This window comes from Elgaria multicarinata, chromosome 5 (genome assembly GCF_023053635.1).
Source record: "Elgaria multicarinata webbii isolate HBS135686 ecotype San Diego chromosome 5, rElgMul1.1.pri, whole genome shotgun sequence".
NCBI lineage: Eukaryota > Metazoa > Chordata > Lepidosauria > Squamata > Anguidae > Elgaria > Elgaria multicarinata.
In genome coordinates this window covers 62575352-62592513 of record NC_086175.1, presented here as the reverse complement: position 1 = coordinate 62592513, position 17162 = coordinate 62575352, and the positions used below count along the sequence as shown (strand labels likewise).

At 41.2% G+C, this 17162-nt stretch overlaps 1 protein-coding gene across 1 annotated transcript in view; it reads right to left on the bottom strand.

The window, feature by feature from the left end:
* Window positions 1-17162, bottom strand: part of IL1RAPL1 (interleukin 1 receptor accessory protein like 1) — a 455397-nt gene that overhangs the window by 49819 nt on the left and 388416 nt on the right. Inside the window, exons 6-7 of the mRNA XM_063127687.1 lie at window positions 6109-6241; window positions 2457-2602 (exon numbers count right to left, since the gene is read on the bottom strand). Coding sequence (XP_062983757.1) covers window positions 2457-2602; window positions 6109-6241 — 279 coding nt within the window. The remainder of the gene's footprint in view (window positions 1-2456; window positions 2603-6108; window positions 6242-17162) is intronic.

Genomic DNA, 17162 nt, shown 5'->3' with positions numbered 1-17162 from the left:
CTGCTACCCACCCTAACCTTGGTGAACAACTGAATAGATGTGGTGCAAGGGGATGAGGTCCCCTAGGGCATGTGGACGTGCCCAGTGCACACACTCTCCCACCCTGGAGGGTCATCAGAGCCCTCCAAAGAGTAACCCAGTGGAGAGACTGAAGCTAATGCCTGCCATGAGTTGAAGTGACAGGTAGCTTCTTAAGACTGGTACTTACTTAGGGCCAGTCAAAAATTGGCATATCCCCCTCCCCCTGGGCACATCCACTTTCCTCTTACTGGTAAAAGACAGACATAGCCTTTTTAAAAAAATTCTTCTTATTGTTTATCCAGCAACACTGCTGCTTTTAATTCCACCCTCCTTTGTTTGTTTGTTTGTTTGTTTGTTTATGTATTTATTTATTTATTTATTTATTTATTTATTTATTCCATTTTATATTTACACCCCATAGCCCAAGCTCTCCTGGCTTTTCCTCTTCAGTGAAGTCAGGCAGGCTTTCATTGTGGTTCAACTCCTTGTTGTTGTTGTTGTTGTTGTTGTTATTATTATTGCTATTAATATTAATTAGTACTGCTATTATTAGAGTTACTATTGTTGTTGTTGTTGTTTAATAATGGCTGTGATCACAGTGCAGTCAATCAACTCTGAAGCAAGGATCACAAAGCTTTACTCTTATACTCCTAGCCTCCTAGTTATGGGATGCAAAAGTAAAGGCATCTCTCTGTGCTGCTCCCACCTCACAGGAATGGTTTGCATTACTGGCTTTGAAACTATCCTTGGCTCACTTCCTTGTGCCCCCAGAAATGTCTGCTGCCTGCCTGCCTTCCCCCCGGGGTGCTGCTGTGGTGGGGCATCTGCCGGGACTGACTCCCCCATACTAGATCTATGGCATATCTCTGCCTGGCTCTCTGCCCGCCTGTCCTCCTCCTCTGTGAACACCTCACAGGGATGGTTTGCAATGCGTTACTGCTGACTTAGAAAGAAACAAGCCATCCTTTGCTCACTCCTTGTGCCCGCCTCGCAGGGTTGGTTTGCAATGCGTTACTGCTGACTTAGAAAGAAACAAGCCATCCTTTGCTCACTCCTTGTGCCCACCTCGCAGGGTTGGTTTGCAATGCGTTACTGCTGGCTTAGAAAGAAACAAGCCATCCTTTGCTCACTCCTTGCGCCCGCCTCGCAGGGTTGGTTTGCAATGCGTTACTGCTGGCTTAGAAAGAAACAAGCCATCCTTTGCTCACTCCTTGCGCCCGCCTCGCAGGGTTGGTTTGCAATGCGTTACTGCTGGCTTAGAAAGAAACAAGCCATCCTTGCCGCACTTTCTTGTGCCCCCAGAAATGTCTGCAGCCTGCCTGCCTTCCCTCCCTCCTCCCCTGCCCGCCTCGCAGGGATGGTTTGTGTGTGTCTTGCTTTGACTCAGGGGAGAAGTCCTTCCTGCGCTCACTTAGACTTTTTGAAGTTCCAAATCAATTTTTCAAGTGTGGAAGAAGATTCATATTTAGGGTTATCTACTCCCCAATTCATGGCATGTTGGGATTTCCTTTGAAATGGCCCCATTGAGCTGTCTGCAGCTTTAAATCCCTGAGGTACTGGGGTGTCCGATTTTCAAAAATTCCCCAAAAATCAGGGGAGGCTTGGATTGGCTTGAGTCTTCGCATGCATGTGTATACGTGCATGAGGTGTCATGGTGCCTAACTTGAGGTTTCTAACATGGAAATTGACGGAGATATAGAAAGGGGTGTTTGAATTGGGGTTAGGGGTGCTGCATTGGAGGTTAAAGCCCCCCCAAAAATCAAGGGATGATGGAATCTGCTTGAAACTTGCCATGAATGTGGTTGTGCCTGCTTCCAAGTTTTTATCTGTCAAAATGTCGGAGAACAGTCCATGTCTGAAAATAGGGTGTCCGATTTTCAAAAATTCCCCAAAAATCAGAGGAGGCTTGGCTTGGATTGAGTCTTGGCAAGCATGTGTATACATGCATGAGGTGTCATGGTGCCAAATTTGAGGTTTCTAACTTAAACAGAAAAAAAGTTGTAGGGTTTTTTGGATTTCAATGCAAGCCTATGGGGGGGGGGAAGCGGAGCTCCGATCCGGAGCTTTGCAGCGAACCGGAGCGGATTATAGGTGGATTGGAGCGGAGCCGATCCAGAAGTTGCGGATCTGGAAGAGAAGTGGATCGGGGGGTCCGTGCACACCCCTACCTAAAAGCATTTTCTATATTAACATTATTTTTTAAAGTATATTGAACTGTATTTCTTCAACAGTCATATTTAACTCTTTCTTTCTTTGTTTCTTTCTTTCTTTTTTTCTTTCTTTCTTTCCAGACAGAAAAAAAGAATATTTTACCCTCAGTATACAAAGGGCCAGGGAACTACGGAATAAATAAGAATACACCTATAAAAACATATAAAACATAAACTTCTTACAGTGTAAACCACCTTTTAAAATTATTTAAAAAAAATATTCACCCCTTTTAAGTAGAATAACAGTAGCATGTCTGCGGCCATATCCATTTTCAACATAACATGAGTAATTTCCGAGGTCTCCTTCTTCCACTGAATCAAGAATTAATGAGATGGAAACTTCCTGTTCTCCAAGATGCTCCTTAAGAACTCTGGTGAAAGAAAATATGTACCTCCATATAAAATGCTGTTTACATAATATCATATAGAAAGATTAACATTATAGTTTAGTTATAGTTTGTACTCGTCTTCTTCTTCAAGTCCAATGAGGGCTTGGTTTTGTAGATGCTAACAAAAGCTGCAATTAATTTGACATCCATCAGCATATCCTGATATGAAGGGTTGGTAAATACTGGTAAAAAGTTTACATGCTCTTTAATACGTTTTTAAAGGATTTCTTGAAACCATGGTACGTAGACCAGATTTTAAGAAAATGTTTATCTGATGGTTCTGATACTGAAGAAATGTATCTCTGTTTTCATTTGCCATATTGGTAAAATAGGGTATGGCTTTGTTAAAACAGGATTTATTTCCAGATGTTTCTCCATTGCTCTTACTGCATACATATAACCCCAAAGGAAAACTTTCATTTCATTGCTAATGTTCAGCTATATTGGAAAGGGGGCAATGCAAACACTGTGATTAAAACACAAGTAGTGATAACCCATCATCCCTGGTTTTCCTCTGCAATTTCATACAGCAGAGTGAATAAGGCATTTCTTTACATTCTCATAACCCCTGCTCAACACAGAAAAAGGAAAAACACTTTAGGGGCTTCCCCAAGCACACATGAAATGACCAGCTCCAAAAAGCAATAAAGTCATTTACCATCATCTCTGTTAAACCTTTAAAGGGCTAAAAGTATGTATGTCAATGTCTCTGGGAGTCAGAGAACTTTACATAAGAAATACAACATGCCAATTGTTTATATAATATTTTATGTTAGGGTTGAGCTTTGTAGGATAAAATCAAATCATACTTGGGGTGAAATAACACAGCCCATTATCTTATTATTGTTTAGCCTGATTCGTATTGCTGAAATCAAAAGACCTACCAAGCTATTTTAAAACAGGGGTGTGCGATTGAATCCTGAGTGCAATCAGGTTGATTTTGACAGATTTGGGAGATGTCCAAATCAAAGCAGATGTCCTCTGAAGCAGACTGAAGCAGAATTTGAAGACTCCTGAAGATTTAGGCTTTGGGGGAGCACAGAAACATAGACAGTGCATTTCCAAAACCTGACACATTTCTCCCCGAGCTTTCCGTACAAGGAAAACACCAGGTAGGGAGAGGGGAGAGGGAAAGGACGACCAGCACCTCTAGCTTCTGTTCAGTGATTTATTTATTTCTAAGGGAAAAGCCCATGTGGAGGGATGCAGGTTCCCCAACTAAGACACTTGCTAGAGGAGCTTCGGGCAGGATCCTTCCAGTTCTATACAGTGAAGGGCTGCCTGTGATGTCACTGATGGGGCACCACCTCTGGATGTCATCTGGCTTGCTGTTGGTCTAGGGGGGCAATTCAGGCCCTGATCCAAAATGGTTCACCACCCCTGTTTTAAAGTGTTTGCCTTGGGGCTTGCATTGCCAGTGCTGGAGCAGCATTCCGGATTACCTGCTTTTTGGCCCCATTCGTTAGTCTTAGTACCAGCTTCTAGTTTCTATAGTGCACTGTCCCAGGCCTTCTCTGCTGTGGCACCCCAGCTGTGGAATGAGTCCACGGAGGTTCACTTGGTACCTACATTGTATTCTTTTAGATGCCAGGTGAAGACCTTTTTATTCTCCCAGTATTTTAACAGTCTATAAATTAATTTTAACTTTGCTGTTTTAAATTTGCATTTTAAATTTGTATTTTTGCATTGCTGCTGTTTTTGTCTTGGTTGTGCTTTTATACTGTATTTTATATTATGGTTGTATGCTGTTGTTTTATACTTTGAATTGTCTTAATTTTGTAAACCGCCCAGAGAGCTTCGGCAATTGGACGGTATAGAAATGCAATAAATAAATAAATGATGAACTACCATTATGTATTCCTCATTATTAACTGTCTGCCTGCTAAGCTTTGCAGCCCACTATGGCCAAGACTAGAGATATTCCACAGCCTTAAACCCCACTACTGTTGCTCTTCAGTGGGCTTCAATTATGAATAGGCAATCTCTTTTTCCACATATATCTAAGTGTCCTATGGATATAATTCTGTGCAGGAGCACTGCTATGTTAGTGCTGAAGTCTAAAAAAAGAAAATGGAATTGAGAAGAAGCTAACAATGCACAATGGGTTGGTCCTGAAAACTGAAGTACTCTTAGGGATGTATGAATTGTGCAAAATCTGTTCCACCCGTTTTGGATATCATCAAGCATCATTCATGCAGTCATCCACCCATCGATGGAATTAGAATTTTAAAAGTTTCTGAATTTGCTCAAATTCACATGTGCACAAATTCCCTCCCAAATGAGCAAATTCCCCCAAAATGTGCATTTCTGCACTGTGGCCTATGGGAGAAATACACTTTTTTGCTTTCTTTTTTTTGGGGGGGGAGATATTTTTCTATGACAAAATTTGTGCAAACTTCCCCAAGGTTAGGAAAATGGTCCACAAGTCCATGGATTCCATCTGACAGGGGAAAAGCTGGTCCACTACAGAAGCTGTGAGCAAGATTCATAAAAATCAACTGATTTGGTTGCATTGCAAATTTCTCTGATATCCCTAAATACTTGAGCAGGGGAGTTTGGGTTTCACGTCTTCAGAGCTTCCTTGGAGGAGATTAACTCTCCGTTGAGTGTATAGCACTATGTTCCTGGGGTGTGTACTCAGGGACTGGCATAGAGGCAAAAGTGGATTCTGAATGAATTTCAGTGGAGGAGGTTTCTGATCTTTGGAGGCTGGAAATGAAACATTTTTGGAAGCAGGAAACACAATTTAGATTCTCTTCCCGTTATTCCACAAAAAATCTCTGTAAAAGTGTTTAGCTCAGATCCTGTTTCATGTGATGGGAGCGAGAGGAGCGAAAGGAGCAAAAGACTGTCTCCTCCATTATCAGAATTCTTGAGAGGCTGAGGCCTCTCTTTTGATGTATCTGAGAATCAATCCTGGGCCATCACAGGTGGCAGGGTGGGGTGAAAACGTAGGAAGGAAGGATTTTGCAACTACATGAGATTTATCTCACTATTCCAATGTATTGTGCTGTTGCACATTTGGGAATCTTTGAAGATGTATGAAACCTGGTGTCCTCCAGATATTTTGTACTACCGCTCCCATACGTCTCACCCAACCTAGCCAATGGTCAGGAATCATGGAAGTTGCACTTCAAAATATCTGCAGAGCATCAGATTGCTTGCCCTTGATATATAAGATTGAGGAATGACAGCTTATCACAGCAATTTCCAAAAAATATACAGTGATTTTGGCTGGTATCTTATCTAAGTTAGTTTTCAAGTTACTTTTGTATAGCCCCATTCTCAATTTGAAAGAAGTCTTGAACAAGTGTATATGAAAAAGAATGGGCTTCTGATGCTATTTCCAGTGCTCACCCTGTGGGAAAGGAGGCCTATAATGTTTTAATTCACTTTAGTAATATCTATTGCTTCCTTTACATAGTGCTTTGTACGTTATAGATAACGAGATATTAGTCTTGACAAAATATATACGGTCCTCTTTTTACCTAATATCACTTTCCCAAACCCGACTTTCATCCAAATCCTCAATAAACTTTTCGCCTTTCATCCAATACATTAAAGGGCTGACTTCTCCGCTGTATCCAAAGAATGCTCGACAAGTTAGATTAGCAGCATGGCCTGTTGAAGAGAATTAATAGAGAAAATATGTTATTTCAAAACTGGCAAAAGTGTTTTTCATTTTAAGATTGACAGCTAAGAAATGCACACACCTAAGAGCATTATTGGAAGTTGACCTTAACAGTCATTGCCTTTTAGAAGCATTTTTTGTCCCAATTATTTTCAAACTGTTTTCAGATTCATTTTTTGTGTGTGTGTGGGGGGGAATAAACCAACCAGCCAATTCCTTTAAAAATAAATAATCACAAGCCGATTAATTATATGGGTTTAGATGTAGACATGCAACTGGGCTGGTAGAAATTAGCTTCCCTGTCCCCTCATCTCCATGGCAGCCCCCCTCCCCTGTCCTCTGAAAATGCTACAGAGGCTCGGGGAACAGAGCTGAATGAGGTGTGGCCAGGAACAGGTAGTGGTGGAAAACCTTGAAAATTGGCCAGAGGCATCTTCAGTGAGTAGAACCCTTCCATCCTCAGAATGCAGATCCTGGATCCAACTCATGGTCTTCTTTTAATGAAGGGGTAGTCAACATTTTATTTATTTATTTATGCCCTGGGGGCCCCGTCCCTCCTATTTTGTATTTGTTTTTTAAAAAATATTTATTACATTTCTATACCTCCCTATAGGCAAAACTCTCTGGCCATTCATAACAATGAAAACCATAAGGTACAGCATGAAACAACATAGAATATAAAAGCTTACATGGCATTTATAGCAACTGCAAAGCACAAAAGGCTCAGACATAGCTTGCAAACAAGCTAATTCTGATGATGATGATAACAATAACAATAACAATAATAATAATAATAATAATAATAATAATAATAATTTTATTTCTTACCCGCCTCTCCCTTTGGCACTTCCACCATTTTTAATTTTAAAATTTATATTGCAATTTTGGGCACTCACAGTGTGTGTGGCCTGCAGAGGGGGCATTTCTGGGGGCAGAAATGGCCCTGGATTTCCTGCAGTTGCCCACCCTTGTTTTAAAGCATCACTTTCCCATATATGGCCAAAAGAATTCACAGGTTTCTACAATACACAGAATCCAAAGATCCTGCAGTTGACTCTTACAAGGTAATGCTTTATACAATAATGAACCTATTGCTGCCACAGAAATTTACATACATGCATGTACCACACCATTAATTAGTAATAAGTTACAACTAGATTATTGGCATTCACTCAACACTCATTTTCCATCGTATACATTGATTTTTTAATGCTTTATTTCTGTTTGTTTGTTTTCTGATGGCTACTAGTTATATTTTAGTATGTTTCAATTATATAGTATATTTGTATTTTTATATTACGATTTTAATCTGGCTATGTTTACATGAGAGATGATATATTTTTAAAATATTTTTTAAAACAAAACAAAACTAAACCAAAAGAAGACCTTCTTTGGTTGCAGTATGCAGATAGCCTCACAAGGTTTCCACCCTTCCCCTAGAGTTTTTCTCCACCCGGCATCTTTCAATTTATGAGATCTAATGAATGTACAGACTGAGCTACTTTGGCTGTAGGCCACCTTACCCCTGACTCAACATTATGCTCTTAGCATACTGAGCCATAAAAGCCTGCACTTCTTCAGCCAGAATGAAGCCATCTACTGAGATGTTATTTATACTTTGAGGGTCTTGCCAGCCATTTACAGGTGCATATGTATTTTTTAAAAATCTCATGCATCCATGGAGAAAGCAGGGGGAAATGACAAAAAAAAGGCAAATCTCAATATCTCTCTCTCTCTCTCTCTCTCTCTCTCTCTCTCTCTCTGACTCTTCTCATTCACTTCTTAGGAATTTCCCCCTCCTGAATGAAATATTTAAGCATATTTTTTAAACACAGAATTCAAAGTTTCTGTTCAACATGAAATATTTACACATTGGAAATAAATTAGGAAAGAAGCACCATCTCCCAGCAATACTGCACAGATTACTGCTGAGCAAGGGCCATTAATATGCCAGGTGTTCTGCTATAAATTAATACCGAGGCTGCGGCTGCTGTATAATCTATACTTTCCAGCCTGGCTGTGTTTAACAATAAACTATTGGGAAGGTCAGTGGTGGGTCACACAGGCAGGATCTTTGTGACTAGCTACTAGTGCTGTTACTGATGACCTTGTTAGTTACTTTGAACTAAGCAGAAAGAGCAGGGGATGTTTGCTGTTGCTTCGTTTTGGAAGAATGCTTGTTTGTTTCTTACTTTCTGAACCTAGCCATGTTTACTCACACGTGAATCTGTTGCTGCCACAGGAATTTACATACATGCATGTACCACACCATTAATTAGTAATAAGATACAAAGACTGCAGTCATTTGAATAGGCAAAAATGTCCATCAATTTGTACGAAACATTTGTAATGTTTAGATCTGCACCAATCTTTTACTACAGTGAAGGGCACATGTAGAAAACAAAGCTAAATAAAGCTATGATTTGACTGTATGCCTGTGGGCAGGGTCTGCTTATTCATTTATTTTTGTTCAGTGCTTTGCAATTTTCATTGTAATCATAAAATAATAAATAAATATGTCTGGCAAATTATTGAAGTAATACCGCTTCCTTATTGGTCAGATCAGCACCTGAGCCTGATTTTAGACACCAAGAATGGTTGTTCACTGCACTTTTAAGCACCCCCTTGGATATGAAAATGTGTGAGCAGTAATGCTGGAATTCATTCCCATTCTTATTGTATTTCAAGTGTATGAACTGCGGCTGGCCAAGAAAGCATTCTCTTAACAAGTCCACAACAATTAGGATTTCCTTGTGGCAATAGTTTTTCTTATTTCCTTCTGTCTTGCTCCTTAAACCTGAACCTTGGTTGACTGTCCCTTTTGGATGTCCCCGGCGCCAAAGAGATCAACTTGTGTCCTCATCAAAGGTCACATCCACAGACAGTTAGAGTAATGCTGGTGAACATTCCCTCAAGTGGAATATTTTAAAAGAAATGTCTGACTGTAGCATGGATTAGTTTTGCGAGTTGCACTGCATGCCTGCAAATCTAATTTTATATGTATAATAGAAATGTGAAATTTCTGGAATTTTTTAAAGCCACAAGAAAAACCTGTGTTCCCCCCACCCCGAAAAAACAAAGAAACAACAACAACAAACCAGAGCATTTGGGCAGGGAGTTGGAATAGGAAGTAATAGATACACTACTTACTTTCTTACCAAACCTAAACTTATTTTACTGCTTTAACAACATACAATGGATATGCAGAAGTAAGAGTCATTCTGTTTAGTGTTTAGTGGAGTTTACTCCATGGTTAGAATGCATAGGATTGCAGGGTCAAAAGGATAAATGTCTTAGTTTTGTAATGATAAAATTATGAATATACCCAATAAGAGAGCGGGGTAGTAGGGAGGGGGAGAGAGTGAGAGCGAGAGAGCAGCAATGCAGCTAGATAATTTTAGACCCTGGACTTAATGGTCTTATGGCCTCTCTTTTAAATAGCCATGCATATTACTGCAGTTGTGAAGCACAAAACTATAATTTATCTTCTCCCCACTATCATATTCCATGGTTTACAGCTGCTTCTACATTCTTAAGATGTTGCAACAAAAAATAAGCAAAAGTCAGTTTGCCAAATTAGAAATAATAATAATAATAATAATAATAATAATAATAATAATAATAATAATTTGAGCATGAGCAGTTTTGCATTTTAAACTCACTTAGATCATGGCATCATCATGACTACAGAAATAAAATGGAGTTTTCTTCTGCTGCCCTTATGGTAAGTACATTTGCCTGGGAATAAGCACCATTTTCATGGTAGAAAAGGATAATTTATTTTTTAAAGTAAAGATAATAAAATGAGCATCTGTAGCCATGTGCAAGCCTGGCCAGCCACCCCTTGACTATAAACAATTTTTAAAATGAGAAGAATGAAAGGATGCTGCGATGACCAGCAGCAGTTCCAGTGGCCCCCAGCATTCCCCTGCTAGCCAGATGCTAATGTCAGCCAGATCTATTGGATACTGTCCTCAAATACAAAGCACACCATTTGATATTCAGACATAAGCAGCCACGTAAACTCACAATATTAAGAACTAGTAGCATATTTTGATATTGAGTTAAACTTTAGAACAAAATTAAAATCCTGAATTCTTAAACAGTGCATAATCTGTAGCAGGGTGTCTGTTCACAGCCACTTTATGAGAAAAGTAAAGAGGCTGTCCATAAGGCCAGGTCAAAAGGCCAGCAGGTGCAGGATACTTTAGTATCTCCAAACTGGATCAAAGGTCACCAGAAGAAGGCAAGCAGCATTTCACAAGCAATGAAGACCCTTGTATGATCCTTTCATGACTCTATCATACTCTAGGTATACAAGCCAAGTTCCTGCTTAACGGGGTGCACTGAATTGTGAGGCACACCAGCCGACAGCAAAGGGAGAAAGGCTGGTGGAGAACGGCGGCTGAGCCGCAGCCCAGCCCAGTCACAGCTGCAGCATCTCCTGTATGCTGGGGAGATCAAGGAGCAGTGAAGGGAGGTGGTCCTGGGGGGAAAGGAAAACCAGAGTGGGGGGAAGAAAGGAAGCTGGAGGGGATGAGGCTGCAAAAGTGCAACTAGGGCAGCAAAAGACCATGCCTTTCTGGCCCCTCCTGCTCAAGTAGCAACATGCTCCTTCTCCCTTTGAATTTTTTGCCAGCTCAGTGAGGTGGGGTTGGTAAGGGACATCCCTGCACTTCATTTTGTGGCACGCTAGGCATTGGGCTGGATCCGCTGGTGAGGGGGAGCAGGTTTGGCCTCTGTGCTCCCCCACAGTAAGGATTCCCATGAGGGATCTCAGGGTAGTGGCTCTAAGACCAGAACAGCATGGGGGGCTGCAAACTGGCCACATCCGGGGTGGTAGAAAGAGGTTCACATCAGCAATCCACTCCATGGTGTGCCCCAGGATGGTGGAAAGGGGTCCACGCCATGGTGTGCCCCTGGCCCTATTATCTACCACCAGTGCCCTTGCCATGCGGGCCAGGAAGGGGAATTGGACAGCAGGTGGGCTGGCTGATTACAGGATCCACACCCTATGCCACTGCCAAGCCTATTCAAGTGAGTCAATAAAGTTGTAGCCAATTTATTATTCAGCTTTGCCTGTGTGTCTAATCTGGTCTCATCCCTTTGTCAACTGGACCCAATAAATGCTGCTCACACAAATGTATCTTGGCAGACACTACAGTATATAAAAGGATTATTATTTTCTAAAAAGAACATGAGAGGAACACTGCTAGATCAGACATAAGCTCTATCAAGTCCAGCATTCTATTCCTACAATGGCCAACCAGATGCCCATGGGAAGGCCACAAGCATGCAATAGGATTTCTCCTCATGTTTCCTAGAAAGTGGCAAAGGCATTGCTAGATTTGAGGCACCCTGGGCTAGTTACTTCCCTCCTTCCCTCCTGCCATCTTGGTGTTTTTTGTTTTTTGTTTTACTGGGGGGGCATGTTTTATGTTCATTTATCAGGGCTCCCTCTTCCTACCAGCCCTCCTTTATTTTTTACCCAGATAGTGGTAGTGGCTCTTCCTCCTAGCCAATTCACTTGTTTAAGGAAGCACTGTGCCAGCTGTCCAGTTGAGATTGCAGCCCTGAGGCATGCTATTTTAAATGAAAAATTTCTTTCTTTCTCAACTTTGAGGAGAAGCAAGTGGAACCAATTAGAGGCTGCCTTTGGGGGAACATGGCCAATGAGGGCACAGGAGCAGCGAAGGGGCTGACTCAGCACTTCCTTTTACAAGCAAGTGGGCCAGGAGGCACTACTGCCACTACTTGTCAGGTGGTTGTTTGGGGGACCCTCCCAGACTGTGGGGCCTGGATGCACCCTGGGGTCCAGCCCTGATAGCACCACTGGAAACTGTTACTAAGAGGCATACTGTATCTGTTACTGGAAGTAATATATATTTGGATCCGTCACTCCAAATGACAGCCCAGATAGATGTGACGGCCAGTAGTGCCTACTATCAGCTTCGGCTGATACGCCAGCTGTGCCCCTTCCTAGAGTCGGAAGACCTAAAGATGGTTGTGCATGCACTGGTAACTTCAAGGCTCGACTTCTGCAATGTGCTCTACATAGGGCTGCCTTTGTGCCTAGTCCAGAAACTTCAACTAGTTCAAAATATGGCAGCCAGGTTGGTCACCAGCACACCTAGGGGTGACCACATCACACCAGTCTTAAAATCCCTTCACTGGCTGCCAATTAGTTTCCAGGTGAAGTATAAAGTGTTGGTTATCACCTTTAAAGCCCCACATGGTTTGAGTCCAGGCTACCTGCGGGATCGCCTTCTCCCGTACAATCTGCCCCGCACACTCAGGTCCTCTGGGAAGAATTTATTTCTGCCAACAAAAACAAGGCTGACAACTATTACCCAGAGGACCTTTTCTTCTGCCACTCCCAGTTTATGGAATGGCTTGCTGGGAGAGATAAATCAACTTAACAGTCTTCCAGAATTTAAGAAAGCCATAAAGACTGATCTCTTCCGGCAAGCCTACCCAGTTGAATTTTAAGATGCCTTTTTAATGGTGTGCTGCTTTTAATGATGCACTGGTTTTAAACATTTGGATTAATTTTATGTATTTTGTGGTGTTTTCATTTGTGTTGTGCCCTGCCTCGATCCAGAGGGAGAGGCGGGTAACAAATATATTATTATTATTATTATTATTATTATTATTATTATTATTATTATTATTATTATTATCCAAGAGTAGTAGACATTGATGGCCCTATCCTCCATGAATTTATGTAATCTCCTTCTAAATCCATCACTACATCTTGCAATAACAAATTCCACAGTATAACTATGAGCTTTTCTAGGTGAGACTTTTTAACCTGATACTTCTGCTTCCAGATTCTTTGCAGGATCAATATAGCATATCTCTACATATAGGGTTTCTCCTTTCCTGCCTTTCCATACATTCGGTTATATAACATCTACAGTAGGTGGGATTGTGGTATAGGGACACAAAGCAGATAATGCAACTATACTGGTGGAGTAGCACTGAATGACACTGAAGGGTGATGACATTATCTAATGCACCTGAAAACTACCATGAGGAATGATGTGTGCACAATAATAGCCTCATCTAGAAAAGCCCTATGTGCTCTGTGAAAATGTACTTCCTTTTATGTGTCCTGAATTTCCTGCCATTTAGCTCTATTGTATGACCCCGATTCCAATATTTTGAAAGTGGGCATTTTTATCCATATCCATTTTCATCATGTATAATTTTATGTTCATTTATCAAGTCTCTCCTTTGCTCACTCTTTTTTTTTCTAAGCTAAAGAGTGCCTAACATTATAACCTTTTCCTCATAGGGGAGCTGCTCTAGCCTCTTGATCATTGTGGTTGCTCTTTTCAGCAGCTTTCCATATTGTAGATTGTCTTATGTAAAAATCTTCAAACCATACATTTTGACTGACTAAAACCTTTCCTTAAAACCTTGCATTAAAAAACATTTCACTAATTCATCAAGAGAAAATATTTCATAGGTAGTTCTGATCTTCCCAGAATTTCCAATTTTTACATTGGAAACATTGAAATCAAGTCTTTGGGAGATCTTCTGATTCTTCACATCTACCTATCTATCCTATCTCCAAACTTATATAAATCAGAGCAGTGAAATCCCAGAATAGCATTCCTAAAACAATAATTGTTCAAAGGATATCAGCTGGGTTACCTAATTTCCTAATGTGTTTCAACGAAGAAGGATCTCAGTTGTTCCAGCTGGGTTCAGAAAGCAATCTACCCATCCCCTGGAGACTTTGTGCTTCTCTTTCATCACTCTATTTCCTGAGGAAACAGACATAATTTGCTAGACTTCTCCTAAAGCACAGTGGCTCAATAGATGGGTCTTGCTTCCATATTCAGACTTTTATTGAATGCCACATTAGGTGGCATCTGCACTCTTGACTCCTAGTACATATGGAGGATCTCTCATAATATTCATAATTCTTTTTGTGGTTGTTATAGCCTTGCTGGAGGAATCCTCTTCTGAGGAAGAGCTAGAGGTCCCAGAGTGGCTAACACCAAGGAGCCACCCATGGTAGGAGGGCTGGGAGATGACCATGGCTCCTGCCCAACAGGAGGTGAGGAGTTCTGCCTCTGAGATGGAGACTGGTCAATCACCTAGCCCCTGAGAGTGTCAGTCTCAAGAGGCAGACCAGTAGGGCTCCTTTTAGGAGAAGTTCTCTAATAGAAAAAGGGACCCGTCAAGAGAAAAGGGCTCCTCTGGAGCATGAACTGCAACTGAGCCCTGGGTGGGGCTCAGGAACCTCAGGCAATATACACCTGCAGTATCAGACCAGCTGTTGCTGGAAACAATTACTTCTACCAGTTCTTGTGCTTTGTATCCTGTTTTTTTAACCTTGTGTTGTAATCAAAGCATTCTGATACTAACCCTGGACTTCTGCTTGACTCTGCTTCCTAGACTGAATATTGTATCTGACTCTTATCTGTGTTTTAACCTTGACTGATCTTCAGACATCTCTTCTGGAACTCTCTCTTTTGCCTTGTAAAACTGTGCCTTTGACCATTGTCTGTTTATTGACTTGCCTTTTGATTGCCCCTTAGTTTAACCTAATGCTGAGTCTGATCCATCCATAGCAGACATAATATAATGGTATAATGCAGGACAAGCTGAGTTTGGGTTGGATACAGACTTACTCATACTTAGACTGAACTGATTGAGGTCTATGGACCTACTCTAATTATAAATAAGTCTGGATAGAACCCATCATTCTGAACTCAGTGCAGACTCTAATATAACAAAAACAGTTGCTAATCATGCAATGCTTAATGAATTAAATTTTGATATGTTTCCCTTTACAGCATGCAGCATGGTTTAGTACAGGGCTGGCCCTATAACTATGCAGAATGAGAGATAATAGAAGATGCAAGGGGGAGATGGGGGCCAGGTGTTGGAGAGTAGATCTATATGGGCTATGTGGCCTGCTCTGCACCCCCCTAAACTAGCTGGTTATGATCACAAGGATGCTATGCTATCACCATTGTCAAAATGGGATTCAAGTGCCCGTTTCTTTACATGGAATGGAAGCTGCCATCTTGACCTTTGTCTCAAGCAGCAAAGCATCTTGGTCCAGCCCTGGTTCAATCATCTTGAGGTGACCCTTTTCACATACAGGTTTAAGAAAAGAAGTGCAGCTTCTTGCCTACTTTTGTACAATTCAGAATTAGCCTGTTACTTTTAGGGACTAGCTAGGAATGCTTCCGCTCCTATGCCTGAACTGGGTTGGCGAATATCTTTTCATGCACTTTGCACTGCAGAAATAGCAGTCAGAGAGGGTGTTTATGTATTTAAGGGGCAGGCTGTAAGTTTCTATAATAAATAAACAACTACCATATAAATTCCAAAACTGGCAGCTTCTGTGTGGGTGTGAACGGGAGGAGGGCAAGGAGCAGGATATGAACCTCTTTAACGCTTGGAGTGGAAGAAATGGTTGCCCAAACAAGGCTGGCGGCAGGTTACATTTTCCCTAGTTCTCATCTCAGCAGCAGGTATACTTGCATTAACTGGGGGAGAACATCTGGTCCTTTACCAGTTAATTGTGTTGCAATTGTTACTGTAGGTTAATGAAATTATGGTCCTTGGTTTAGTCTATCTAACAAGCCTCGTGTGTTCATTCCGGCATGCAGAAGCAAACTTGGGAACTGCAGGTGTGGTGCAGCTGCCAAATGTCTACAGCACTGAAACATGCACATGAAGCAAAACAGGCATTTGACGTTTACGTGGAGATGTGTGTAATTCTCCACTCCCATGTCCAGGTATGCAAAATCCATACGTCTCTGTTTTATATGCAACTCACAATAGAATCCTATGCATATTTACCTAGAAGTATATCCTACTGTGTTCAATGAGGCATAATCCCAGATAATGTACAGAGGATTGCAGCCTCTGACACTGTTCCACTCTGGTATTTCTTGCTCTCTGCTGATCCATTGTGGGTTAGAGGAAGTAACCACCTAGAATATCTTGGCATGGTGGGTGGGAGAACTACCGCTATTCTAAATAACCTTTGGGGCTAGATAACCTTTTGGCTCCTTCCTGCTCTGAGAATTCCAGCATATTCAGTCCTTTATGCTTTCAGCTAACTCATGGAGTAACATCAGATTTTAAATGGCAGGTAATTCACAGAGAACTGTAAGCAATTACTGCTTTTGCAAATGCATTTTTCAGGAAAGGTTTGAACATCTGGGCTAAAAATGGTGTGATTGGGGCAATGACTGGGCACATTATGTCTCTTGTGAAAACCTCATCTTTCATTTCTTGTAGATGCAGTTTAACTTCACATTTGCAACAAGGGCATTCCCTCCCTCTCTCCTTCCCTTCCTTTGTGTGTAATTTGCTGCATCATTGCATGAAATCCCTACTTTTCCTCTAGGTGAAGTACATGCTTCCTTATCCATTCCTTACCCAAGGTCTTAAAGATCAGACAACATTTAAACACATCTGCAGTCCCAAGGCAAACACAGATTATTAAAAAAACACACACACATGGAAAAGAGGCGGGTAATACAAATCACGTTTCCCTTATATTTCAAGATCCTTTCAGTTTAACAGAATGAGTTAATCATAAATATTTTTGAATGATATAGTCAGCAAATGAATTCTAAAGATGAACAAGGTCTTGCATTTATTTATTTATTTATTTATTTGGGCAGGGAAGAATCCAGAATAATCCATACACAATGATTCTGCAGCCTCCTATGATAAAGATGCATTTTCACTTCTAGCTAATTGGATTCAGGCAGAGGCTGTTTGAAAATAACGGGGGGGGGGGGAATGTCTCCAATCTCAAATGGGAGCCTTGTTAAGTAGCCTGGTTTCAAAGTGAACAGAATGCAAGGAGGACCTTATAGCATCAGAGTGTATTCACTTGAAGACAGCCAATGGCATCAGCAGTGACAACAT